At 41.1% G+C, this 12954-nt stretch overlaps 1 protein-coding gene across 1 annotated transcript in view; it reads right to left on the minus strand.

Moving 5' to 3' along the window:
* Positions 1 to 12954, minus strand: part of PPEF1 (protein phosphatase with EF-hand domain 1) — a 65933-nt gene that overhangs the window by 32534 nt on the left and 20445 nt on the right. Inside the window, exons 3-6 of the mRNA XM_077299122.1 lie at positions 11689 to 11755; positions 10360 to 10520; positions 3522 to 3636; positions 1523 to 1569 (exon numbers count right to left, since the gene is read on the minus strand). Of these exons, the coding sequence (XP_077155237.1) occupies positions 1523 to 1569; positions 3522 to 3636; positions 10360 to 10520; positions 11689 to 11755 (390 nt within the window). The remainder of the gene's footprint in view (positions 1 to 1522; positions 1570 to 3521; positions 3637 to 10359; positions 10521 to 11688; positions 11756 to 12954) is intronic.

Below are 12954 nucleotides of genomic sequence, written 5' to 3' on the forward strand. Positions count from 1 at the left end.
TCCCAAACACATCCAATGTAGAAAAGAGGCACTGATTTTTGGAGAAAAGAGAAGGCCCTTTTTTCTTAATACATAACCCCTTCAATGCACATATTCATATGACCGAACTTTCCTAAAGACACATCTGTTTGAGTGTGTTGGCTAAATGGCTGCTACATCATAATACAGTTAATTTAAAGGGAATCTGTCACCAGGCTTTTGCAACTTAATCTGAGAGCAGCATAATAGAGGGCAGGAGACCCTGATTCTAGAAATGTGTCACTTATCAGGTCATGTATGGTAGTTTCAATACAATCAGTGTTTTATCAGCAGGAGATTATCACAGCCTGACTAGAGGTACCTTCACACGAAACGACTTTGTAACGATATCGCTAGCGATCCGTGACGTTGCAGCGTCCTCGCTAGCGATATCGTTTAGTTTGACACGCAGCAGCGATCAGGATCCTGCTGTGATATCGCTGGTCGCTGAATAAAGTCCAGAACTTTATTTGGTCGTCCGATCGCCGTGTATCGTTGTGTTTGAAAGCAAAAGCAACGCTACCAGCGATGTTTTACACTGGTAACCAGGGTAAACATCGGGTTACCAAGCGCAGGGCCGCGCTTAGTAACCCGATGTTTCCCCTGGTTACCAGCGTAAAAGTAAAAAAAACAAACAGTACATACTCACCTGCGCGTCCCCCAGCGTCTGCTTCCTGACACTTACTGAGCGCCGGCCCTAAAGTGAAAGTGAAAGCACAGCGGTGACGTCACCGCTGTGCTGTTAGGGCCGGAGCTCAGTCAGTGTCAGGAAGCAGACGCTGGGGGACGCGCAGGTGAGTATGTACTGTTTGTTTATTTTACTTTTACGCTGGTAACCAGGGTAAACATCGGGTTACTAAGCGCGGCCCTGCGCTTAGCAACCCGATGTTTACCCTGGTTACCCGGGGACCTCGGCATCGTTGGTCGCTGGAGAGCGGTCTGTGTGACAGCTCCCCAGCGATCAAACAGCGAAGCTGCAGCGATCGGCATCGTTGTCGCTATCGCTGCAGCGTCGCTTCGTGTGAAGGTACCTTAGGTCTCATGTGTACAGCAGTCAGGCTAATCTGTGTAAGCCAGTACCCATCATTGATTAGCAGCTTGCTGACAATGTACACTGCACAAATGAAGATGCCAGTTACGCCTTGGGGTGGGTTATACACAGTTTAGGTTTGTGACCACTGCTACATCTATAACAGATAAATAGGGATTCTATTATAATTGCACTGAGCAGCCCAGTAAGTGATACATCGCTGGAGTCAGGATCTCTTACCGTATATTATGCGGTTTTCAGATTACATAGCAAAAACCTGCTGACAAGGATAAAGGATAAAGGATATATGAACTGGACAGTAGATAGAGTTCATAAGTGAACTAGTTCTTCTTTGTACATATGGTAAAACATGTTAGGTCCTAAAATAAATTTTGAATATTGCTAGGCGATTTTTAGCAAAAGGATGGACAACGATTTAGAGGAACTATGATATAGTGCATGTAAATCAAATACCTTATAGAATATAAGAAGTAGATCCTCCAACTTTCCATGAAGGTCACCTAATCAAAAATGGATAGATATATAAAAAAGTGACAACAATGTTTAAATTAGTTATTTTTACAGTCCAAAATATTACATAAAGGGAGTTTGTTATCCCAAATTTACACTATAAACTATCTATAAAGCCTTGTAGGAGATGGACAACAATACAAATTGTAACTTTTGTTTTTAAATTTTTCCCGCTCAGTGCGCTCCATGACCTCGGTCGCATACCACTTTGCGCTGACGCACGCAGGACTCACCACGGCATCCAGGCATTTTGAAACCCTCGTTGGATCTGTGACCGACATTAACATTATCTACCGTACCAGTAATTTGTTCTGATGAAGGACCGGATGTGGACCGAAAACGTTCAACCATTTGCCTATGGATGCACATTAAATGATTTATTTTCAAGCTACACTACCAATTGAGTGCCAAGTTTTTTTCTAATTCTGGATATTTGGGGCTGGATACCCTACTTGAGCACCTCACCTCCTTCAGTGCATGAATGCCGTGTTCTACTACCTCAACTTTAAATTTTTCCCATCGTTGCCTAAAAAAATAACTTTATTGTAATATACAAATGTGCCTGCTCAGTGCACTTGGTGTGCCTCAATGCCTTGGTACACTGTTCCACCCACTTACAGTAGATGAAAGCTGAATAGAATACGATGTCAGAAGCGAGCAGAGAGTGATTTGTGTGCTCTCTCTGGCACTTAGGTGATAGCAAAGGAGACAAGCAATGTCAGAAGCGAGCAGAGAGTGATTTGTGTGCTCTCTCTGGCACTTAGGTGATAGCAGAGGAGACAAGCAATGTCAGAAGCGAGCAGAGAGTGATTGGTGCTCTCTCCAGCACTTATGTGATAGCAGAGATGTGCAATGGCCGAGGCGAGGAGAGAGTGATTTATGCGCTCTCTCCGGCACTTAGGTGATAGCAGAAGAGATGCGCAATGGCAGAAGTGAGGAGATAAACAGAGGTTTAAGTTCAGACAGTGCTGATAATCAACATAAAAGTCGTGGCCATAATCAATTTAAGTGCGTAGAACATTGCACTGAGGTACTTAGCCACACCAATGGTGCACTGAGCACCTTCATTGACATACTGTAATAAAGTTGTTTTTGAGGGAGCAGATTTGAAAGCTAAAAGAACGATTTTTATTGTTGCTCCATCTCCTATAATGCAATGTGGTGAGTTTCAAATGTATTTTCCTATCCTTTATTGTTATGACATATCACTAGACTATGCCATAACATTATGATCAGTGGTGTCCCAGAGGTGGGGACAAAGAATGAAGCCTCAGAAGTTATGTTAGCAGTTTCTTTAGCAGTCCTCTTGCACACAAAACAGCAATTCTCTGAGGATTGGTGAGTTTTCAGGTTTGATTAGTGAAGTTGTGTTCTAATGACCTTTAAAATATTCCAGCCATTCACATCTACAAATTGCAGTTGGAAAAGCTAATTAATGTACTATTTTCTTGCCTGAATCTCACACTGCAACTTAAAGAGGTTGTTCACTACTAGGCAACCCCTACTTAATAATTTCAGTGCCCAAAGTAAAAATGAAAAAACAAAAGTGTGTACTCACTGCACCACCGACTTTACTTTATCGTCAGTGTGGATGTCCACTCTGATAGAATATTAATGATCTGCAGTCAAACAGCGGCCATTCATTGGTAGCAGCCGGCACATGAGACAACAATGTCACGTCACTCTCCGGGAACAACGGCGCAGACATCACTGGAACAGCGCCACTGCTATTTTTATTTTAATTTGGGCTCTGAAATGATTAAGCTTGTGTTTTGCAATAGTGGACAACCCATTTAAGAAATAATTGCAATACAGTCCCTTTATTTTACATCTTGTCCTATGAAGTAAGACACATTGATAAAATGCTAATCAGATATTAATCCTGTTATCAAGTGTCGTCACATGAAGCTGCACAATGCTTTCTCCTGCATGCTATACTCACCACATACGGTGATCTGTTTAGAGTAGGATGTCGTTAAATGAACAACGTTTGGCATTTGTTTCAGGAACTTTTTGATTTCGTGGAAGAGCTGAAGAACATAGCGGGCATGAAGTAGCTGGAAAATGAACAGTTCATCATTGTATTATATGTATATGTAATAATTTCATACAAACGCTACCATAATGTGTTGCATACTGTTTTGACATCCATTGGAAACATCTGGGATTTATAATATTAACATGTTCACTGCCAATGATTTATATATATACAATGACATTAATTTAGTTCTGAGATTAGCATGCTGCAGCAAACACTGGCCTCAGCAATCATGTGCCGTACATGCTAATATCAATCCTGTGGCCAGTGATTAGCTTCATCAGACCCTGTAGGAAAATAAATGCATATCGGTGGGCATGACAACAAGAAGCAAGCAGCAATGGGGAATTTAATGGGTGAGTAATATAACTACGGTATATATATACACTCACACATTATATATATATATATATATATATATATATATATATATATATACAGTTATATGAAAAAGTTTGGGCACCCCTATTAATCTTAAGCTTAATGTTTTATAAAAATTGTTTTTTTTGCAACAGCTATTGCAGTTTCATATATCTAATAACTGTTGGACACAGTAATGTTTCTGCCTTGAAATGAGGTTTATTGTACTAACAGAAAATGTGCAATCTGCATTCAAACAAAATTTGACAGGTGCATAAGTATGGGCACCCTTATCATTTTCTTGTTTTAAATACTACCCGCTTTTTACTGACTTACTAAAGCACTTTTTTTGGTTTTGTATCCTCATTGAGCTTTCAACTTCACAGCCAGGTGTATGCAATCATGAGAAAAGCTACTTAAAGTGGCCACTTGCAAGTTGTTCTCCTGTTTGAATCTCCTCTGACGAGTGGCATCATGGGCTCCTCAAAACAACCGTCAAATGATCTGAAAACAAAGATTATTCAACATAGTTGTTCAGGGGAAGGATACAAAAAGCTGTCTCAGAGATTTAACCTGTCAATTTCCACTGTGAGGAACATAGTAAGGAAATGGAAGAACACAGGTACAGTTCTTGTTAAGGCCAGAAGTGTCAGGCCAAGAAAAACATCAGAAAGGCAGGGAAGAATGGTGAGATCAGTCAAGGACAATCCTCAGACCACCTCCAGAGAGCTGCAGCGTCAACTTGCTGCAGATGGTGTCACTGTGCATCTGTCAACTATACAACACACTTTGCACAAGGAGAAGCTGTATGGGAGAGTGATGCGAAAGAAGCCGTTTCTGCAAGCACGCCACAAACAGAGTCGGCTGAGGTATGCAAAAGCACATTTGGAGAAGCCAATTTCTTTTTGGAAGAAGGTCCTGTGGACTGATGAAACCAAGATTGAGTTGTTTGGTCATACAAAAAGGCGTTATGTATGGCGGCAAAAAAACACAGCATTCCAAGAAAAACACTTGCTACCCACAGTAAAATTTGGTGGAGGTTCCATCATGCTTTGGGGCTGTGTGGCCAATGCCGGCACCGGGAATCTTGTTAAAGTTGAGGGATGCATGGATTCCTCTCAGTATCAGCAGATTCTTGACAATAATGTTCATGAATCAGTGACAAAGTTGAAGTTACACAGGGGATGGATCTTTCAGCAAGACAATGATCCAAAACACCGCTCCAAATCTACTCAGGCATTCATGCAGAGGAACAATTGCACTGTTCTGGAATGGCCATCCCAGTCCCCAGACCTGAATATCATTGAACATCTGTGGGATCATTTGAAGAGGGCTGTCCATGCTCGGCGACCATCAAACTTAACTGAACTGGAATTGTTTTGTAAAGAGGAATGGTCAAAAATACCTTCATCCAGGATCCAGGAACTCATTTAAAGCTACAGGAAGCGACTAGAGGCTGTTATTTTTGCAAAAGGAGGATCTACTAAATATTAATGTCACTTTTCTGGTGAGGTGCCCATACTTATGCACCTGTCAAATTTTGTTTGAATGCAGATTGCACATTTTCTGTTAGTACAATAAACCTCATTTCAAGGCAGAAACATTACTGTGTCCAACAGTTATTAGAAATATGAAACTGAAATAGCTGTTGCAAAAAAAACAATTTTTATAAAACATTAAGCTTAAGATTAATAGGGGTGCCCAAACTTTTTCATATAACTGTATATATATATATATATATATATATATATATATATATATATATATATATATATAAATCTTTATTCATTACATAATGGAATGTGTTGAGAACAATAAAACCTAAAAATGATCAACGTAAATCACAACTAATATCCCACGGAGGTCTGGAGTTGGAATGATGCTCAAAATCAAAGTGGAAAATGAAGTTACAGGCTGATCCATCTTCAGTGGAAATGCCTCAAGACAAGGAAATGATGCTCAGTAGTGTGTGTGGCCTCAACGTGCCTGTATGACCTCCCTACAACACCTGGGCATGCTCCTGATGAGGCGGCGGATGGTCTTCTGAGGGATCTCCTCCCAGACCTGGACTAAAGCATCCGCCAACTCCTGGACAGTCTGTGGTGCAACGTGACGTTGGTGGATGGTGCGAGACATGATGTCCCAGATGTGTTTAATCGGATTCAGGTCTGGGGAACGGGAGGCCAGTCCATAGCTTCAATGCCTTCATCTGGCAGGAACTGCTGACACACTCCAGCCACATGAGGCCTGGCATTGTCCGGCATTAGGAGGAACCCAGGGCCAACCGCACCAGCATATGGTCTCACAAGGGGTCTGAGGATCTAATCTCGGTACCTAATGGCAGTGAGGCTACCTCTGGCGAGCACATGGAGGGCTGTGCAGCCCTCCAAAGAAATGCCACCCAACACCATTACTGACTCACTGCCAAACTGGTCATGTTGAAGGATGTTGCAGGCAGCAGATCGCTCTCCACGGTGTCTCCAGACTCTGTCACATCTGTCACATGTGCTCAGTGTGAACCTGCTTTCATCTGTGAAGAGCACAGGACACCAGTGGCAAATGTGCCAATCCTGGTGTTCTGTGGCAAATGTCAATCGTCCTGCACTGTGTTGGGCTGTGAGCACAACCCCCATCTGTAGATGTCGGGCACTCAGATCATCCTCATGGAGTTGGCTTCTAACCGTTTGTGCAGACACATTCACATTTGTGGACTGCTTGAGGTCATTTTGCAGGGCTCTGGCAGCACTCCTCCTGTTCCTCCTTGCACAAAGGCTGAGGTAGCGGTCCTGCTCCTGGGTTGCTGCCCTCCTACAGCCCCCTCCATGTCTCCTGGTGTACTGGCCTGTCTTCTGGTAGCACCTCCAGCCTGTGGACACTACACTGACAGATGCAGCAAACCTTCTTGCCACAGCTCGCATTGATGTGCCATCCTGGATGAGCTGCACTACCTGAGCCACTTTTGTGGGTTGTAGAGTACGTCTCATGCTACCACAAGTGTGAAAGCACAACCAACATTCAAAAGTGACCAAAACATCAGCCAGAAAGCATTGGTACTGGTACCTGCAGAACCACTCCTTTATTGAGTGTGTCTTGGTAATTGCCAATAATTTCCATCTGTTGTCTATTCCATTTGCACAACAGCATGTGAAATTGATTGTCAAATAGTGTCGCTTCCTAAGTGGACAGTTTGATTTCACAGAAGTGTTTGATTTACTTGGAGTTATATTTTGTTGCTTAAGTGTTCCCTTTATATTTTTGAGCAGTGTATATATATATATATATATATATATATATATATATATATATTTACAGTGCAGAGCAAAAGCTTCTCATTTAAAGATTTTTCTGTATTTTCATGACTATGAAAATTGTAAATTCACACTGAAGTCATCAAAACTATGAATTAACACGTGGAATTGTATACTTAACAAAAAAGTGTGACACAACTGAAAATATGTCTTATATTCTAGGTTCTTCAAAGTAGCCACCTTTTGCTTTGAAGACTGCTCTGCACACTCTTGGCATTCACTTTTTTTGTTATCACAACTCACAACATTTAATCTTTTTCTTTTTTTTCGTGATGAGTTGTGCTTTTAATCATTTATAAGAGTGAATAACTTAGCAAATAGCAAACCTTTTTAACTCTTTATTAGGAGGAATTTAAACAAAACATCAGTTCTGCCAATGTTTTTAAATATATACTTTTATGGGGTTCATGATGCAATATAATTGACTTGGTAACTTTCTTCTGCGATTCAATACCTTTATGGTGATAATCAACATGTATTGTTTTTAATTATGCTTTGCCAGAAAGCTTACTTTTGTTTTTGTTTTAATTTCGCGATATATGAAGCTTTTAGATAACTTTTCATCTTTTTGTGAGGCAAGATGAACACAAAACGTAATTTTTCCATTGTACCACTATGCAGTATAAGCCATGAAACAGTTTCATAGTGTATTACAGCCATAGTGATACCAGATATATGTTGGCTTTGCTGTTTTTTTTTCATAAGTAAACCATCTGGGATCTGATAGGCTGAAGAGTTTGCAGTCATGAAAGCCATTGCTTGCCATAGCAACCATCGGTATCCCACAAGTACGATGTGGGGGTGATGTTGGACTGGCAGAGGGAGTTTTCTCCCTCCGTCACACTCATCACAATCAGCTGTCAGTATTGATATGAGCATGTGGGGAGATAAGGTTCTGAGATTGGAGCCAAGACTGGACCAAGCACACGCTATAGTTGGCATGGGTGCTACTCCTGTGTCATCCCTGTGAAGTAACTATGCATATACAGTAGCGTGGTGCGTTTATCCAATGGAAAAATCAAATAGGTATAGCAACTGGATAAAAAATAACCTTTATTGGGTATATGTAAAAAAGCCCTGTATGGCCTACGAATAAAAAACACTATACACACAAAAAAAATGAAAAACCCTACTGTGATTAGTGCCCTATAACCAACACAGAATGGAGAACTACATACAAGACAAACAACATGTAAAATATTGGCCAGCACTGACAGTGTTGGTGTTGCTTACAGTCTAAATGCTTATATTGACCCAATGGGTATATGTAACCCGGTAATATAAGACCCTAGGAGAGTATGGGTATATAAATGTGTATTTCACCCATTGGAGTATGGTCACACACTACAATCTAGTCTCACCAACTTCATGTGTACCTACTCAGGTTTGTTGGTTTATTAATAAAGACAGAAAATGTGTAGGTGCCTGCCTATTAATGCTCTTCTGTTCATATGACCAAACAAAAAAGTCATAAATATGTACGTTTGAGCCCTGTCAGTGCGAGCACGCAGCACCTATCTAGCGTTCCACAGTGCCATGTGCGTATAAATTTACATCCATGTAGTTATGGGATACAGTTTGCTCATTTACACCATATGAATGTTCCCCATGGATTCAATAATGGCATATCATGTTCAAGGGTCGACCTCAATGGATTAATACATTTAGAAGCTGCGATATTTAAGACCAAATATATTATATACACTGGTGCATTTGGGTAGATCTCACCGCGTTATGGTCATCGTCAGCCATTCCTCTGTCTCTATACCCTCTGAGCCGTGCCCTTGTGTGGAAACTTAGTGCTGTGGAAAGCGTCTCCCGACGCGTTTCTTCCTCATAGATTCATCAGGAGAGAATGCTAGTCCTGTCCGCTGCTATCGCGGATCTCACCCCTCTGTGGTGTTTATAGATTACGCTCGGTGCCGCGTTGAATAAACTCTGCCCCTAGGCATGTGACGCGCACCGTGAGCTTCCACTCCACTTCCGGTCCCAAGGAGACGCTCTCCAGACCTTTCAGGCGCTGGGATTCCCTGCAGCGCGGCGCATGCGCTCCACACTACTGGGACACAGTGCAATGCTAGACATATGAGCTAACTCCTGCCAGACATCATCAAATAACGGGGCGCAAATACATCTGTAGATGCATAAACGTCTCCCAAAGTGTCTGTTGTTGCTGCAGCCCAAATTTATTTATTGTGCTGCACAACCACCAGACCACCTGGAAACAGGAAAGTTAATGTAATATCAACATAATCCTGCTCACCGATTGGTATGATTCATCAATTTCTCAGCACAATATCAAGAACACCTGTGTGGTGTCAAAAAGACCAGATGTTACCCTACCATGACATGACAGATTACACATGTGTTAATGGAACAGGGAGAGCGAACAGGGACAAGAGAGACATAAGAATATGATGGTACTTTTGGATGAAAGAATAGAGTTCCAATATGCGGGACAGCACATCGCACCATAAACGTGGGAAACAGTGACCCTATGGATGCCCTACTTACAAAAGTCTATACTCCAGCCTTTGTAGATAAGGCTTTTTCTAGCTGTCCTTTGTAGGTTTGAGGATTTAATAGGGAAAGCTATGTAGGGACAGCCTACGTTGAGTGGGGGCGCCACTTGCGCAGGGTTCTCTTTAGGGTGCCAACCTCCGCGATAGGTAGGTAAAAAGTGAGTATAGACTGTAAGCAACACCAACACTGTCAGTGCTGGCCAATATTTTACATGTTGTTTGTCTTGTATGTAGTTCTCCATTCTGTGTTGGTTATAAGGCACTAATCACACTAGGGTTTTTCATTTTTTTTGTGTGTATAGTGTTTTTTATTCGTAGGCCATACAGGGCTTTTTTACATATTCCCAATAAAGGTTATTTTTTATCCAGTTGCTATACCTATTAGAAGTAACTGTGCAGCAGATTGCAGGAAAGCACTTGCAATTTGGTTGTACAGTTACATCATTTTGCAGGAAGGGATTAAGGACGGATGGATCAAGAAAGCTGTAGTAGTTTTAACCAATCAAATGTTAGCAATTTCTAGGGACCTGCTGATCTGATTAATGGGCTTACCTTTTCTTGCTTGAAAGCATTGAGGAGAATATTTGTGTCAGATTCAGATAACGGAAAAGAAAGTCGTGGTCCATCATAAGAGTCAGGAACTTCAATTGTTTCATAGTCCAAAAGCTTTTTTTGTCCCTCTTTTGAGTTGCTGAATATATCCGATATTAAGTCTGGAACATACATTTTTTTTTAACTTTAATTTTTGTTTAACACTTAAGAATTTCATTGATACTTTCACATAGTCTAACTCTAAAGGATATGTGTGAATGACGTTTTTTTAGACGCATGTGAACTAGCCAAGTTTTTCAGGCGAAAGGCAGAGCCAGTCGTTTTTACACTTCTATGCATATGTTCATTAATTTTAGCGTTTATTTGTCATGTTTTGTCATGCGCAATGCCAGTCTTAATGAATTGGCCCCAAAGTGCAACTAAAGAAAGACAGTTGTTTTGGTAGAAATTATATTTAGATTGATAAACATGCATCAATGTTTCTATATATGGTCCTTTCAGCTTCTGGGCGTGACAAAACTAGTTTTATTTTCTAGCTATAGTTAGGCCTATGTTACCAGGAAGGTGAGCATGTCCCTCTTTGCTGCAAGCATAGTATCACAGCCTCTTTAAGAGTAAGACGAGGTTCCCACAATTATCTTTTGGTGAGTTTTTCACATTGTAGATTTTCTGCACGATTTCTGCACCCATTAAAGTGATCCTGTCAGCAGGATTTTGATAAGTAAACTACAGGCAGTCTCATGTTGCCACTGTTATACTGATTAAAATGATACCTGGAGTGAAGAAATCCATCTTGTGGTTCTTGTGTAATCAGTGTTAGAAGTTTTCAGTTAATGATAGGCCCGTTCTTCAGGGTCAGACTGTAGGTGGGGTCTTATCTTCTTTTTCTTAAGCCTGAGAAACCAAGGAAAGACCTGCCCACAGGCTGCCCCCGAAGAACAAACAGTCTGTCTCTCTCTGTCTCTATGATGAGGAACATGTTTCTGCTTCGGGGCGGCCTGAGGGCAGAGTTTTTCCTTGGTTTCTCTGGCTTAGAGCAGGATGATAAGTGCTTACAGTCCCACTCCAGAGCACGAGCATATCATTTACTGAAAACTCCTAACAGTGATTACACAAGAAACACAAGACAGATTTTTTTACCCTTGGTATCATTTTAATCAGTACAACAGCGCCAACATGACAATGCCTGTAGTTTACTTAGCAAAATCCCGTTGACAGGTCCACTTTAAGTAAAAATCAGTTATTTTTTTTTTAGAAAATATTCAGCATAAAAAAATCACCAAAAATTATAGTAGGAATGCAGCCTAAGACTTATCTGGTAATTCTTACCTGGGCCTAGTTGTTGCTCATTCATCTGCGCATAGTGATCCATCATGAATGTAAAAAAATTGGAAAGCTGGAAAACAAGTTAAGATGACTGGTAAAAACAGTGAAATAATACCTAAAGTTGTATAGAAATAATTTTTGGTAAATGTCTGAATGCTATACCTCCCTATGAGCCATTTCATGCAAAGCAAACTTCAGGCAGATATATGAAATAATCTAAACAATGTGTCCTAGTGTCTGTCTTAAGTCATTGTAAAGTTGCAGGTCTCCTTCAACCATACTCTGACTTCTATATTTCATTGGATGATGCAAATTATGCAGTTGCCGATTAATGGATTATTCCTTAAAAGTATATTAGCCTTCCTGAGTGATCCTTTAACCATGGTCATAGACCTCAACCTCTGCAGGAGGCCCTACCGAGCCAGACTGCACCAAATGGTTGTTAGTTCTCAACACAACCTACTGTGCCACTACTCACACTCCACTCACATCCTCCTTCTTAATATAAGATTTCGTTAGTGCTACCTTGTATAGCAACTAGTGATGAGCGAATATACTCGTTGCTCAGGTTTTCCCGAGTACGCTCAGGTGACCTCCGAGTATTTGTTAGTGTTCAGAGATTTAGTTTTCATCATGGCAGCTGAGGCTGAGTACATGTGGGGGTTGCCTGGTTGCTAGGTAATCCCCATATGTAATCAAGCTGCCTAATAGCTGTAAATCATGCTGCTGAGGCTATGAAAACTTAATCTCCGAGCAGTTACAAATACTCGGAGGTCACCTGAGCGTGCTCGGGAAAACCCAAGCAACGAGTACACTCGCTCATCACTAATAGCAGCGCAACACTCCGTGTCAAGATCAGGGGCCACCCCTGCAACTGTTAAAACTAAACTGTTAAAGCAGTGATTATTTTGTCATTTATGGATGAGTTAGATAGGTTGTCCAAATTAATCAAAATTCTGCCCATATTAAAAAAATATATACTAACCTTTTGCTTCAGCACACTGTCCCTAATGCTCTGCACTAGCATACTGTTTACATGGGCTGCAGATATCGCAGTCTGTATACACATGCGACTGCTGCAGCCAAAGGCTACTTTCACACATCAGGTTTTTTGTTTCAGGCACAATCCGGCTAATTTTATAAAAAACGGATCCGTGGCAAATAGTGAGAGATATTCCAGAATGGAAAATGAATGATTTCTGTTAAAAACTGAATCCGGTCGTTGGATTCAGCCATTTCTACCTGCGTTTCATACGTTTTTGGCCGGAT

The sequence above is a fragment of the Ranitomeya variabilis genome, chromosome 3 (genome assembly GCF_051348905.1).
Source record: "Ranitomeya variabilis isolate aRanVar5 chromosome 3, aRanVar5.hap1, whole genome shotgun sequence".
NCBI lineage: Eukaryota > Metazoa > Chordata > Amphibia > Anura > Dendrobatidae > Ranitomeya > Ranitomeya variabilis.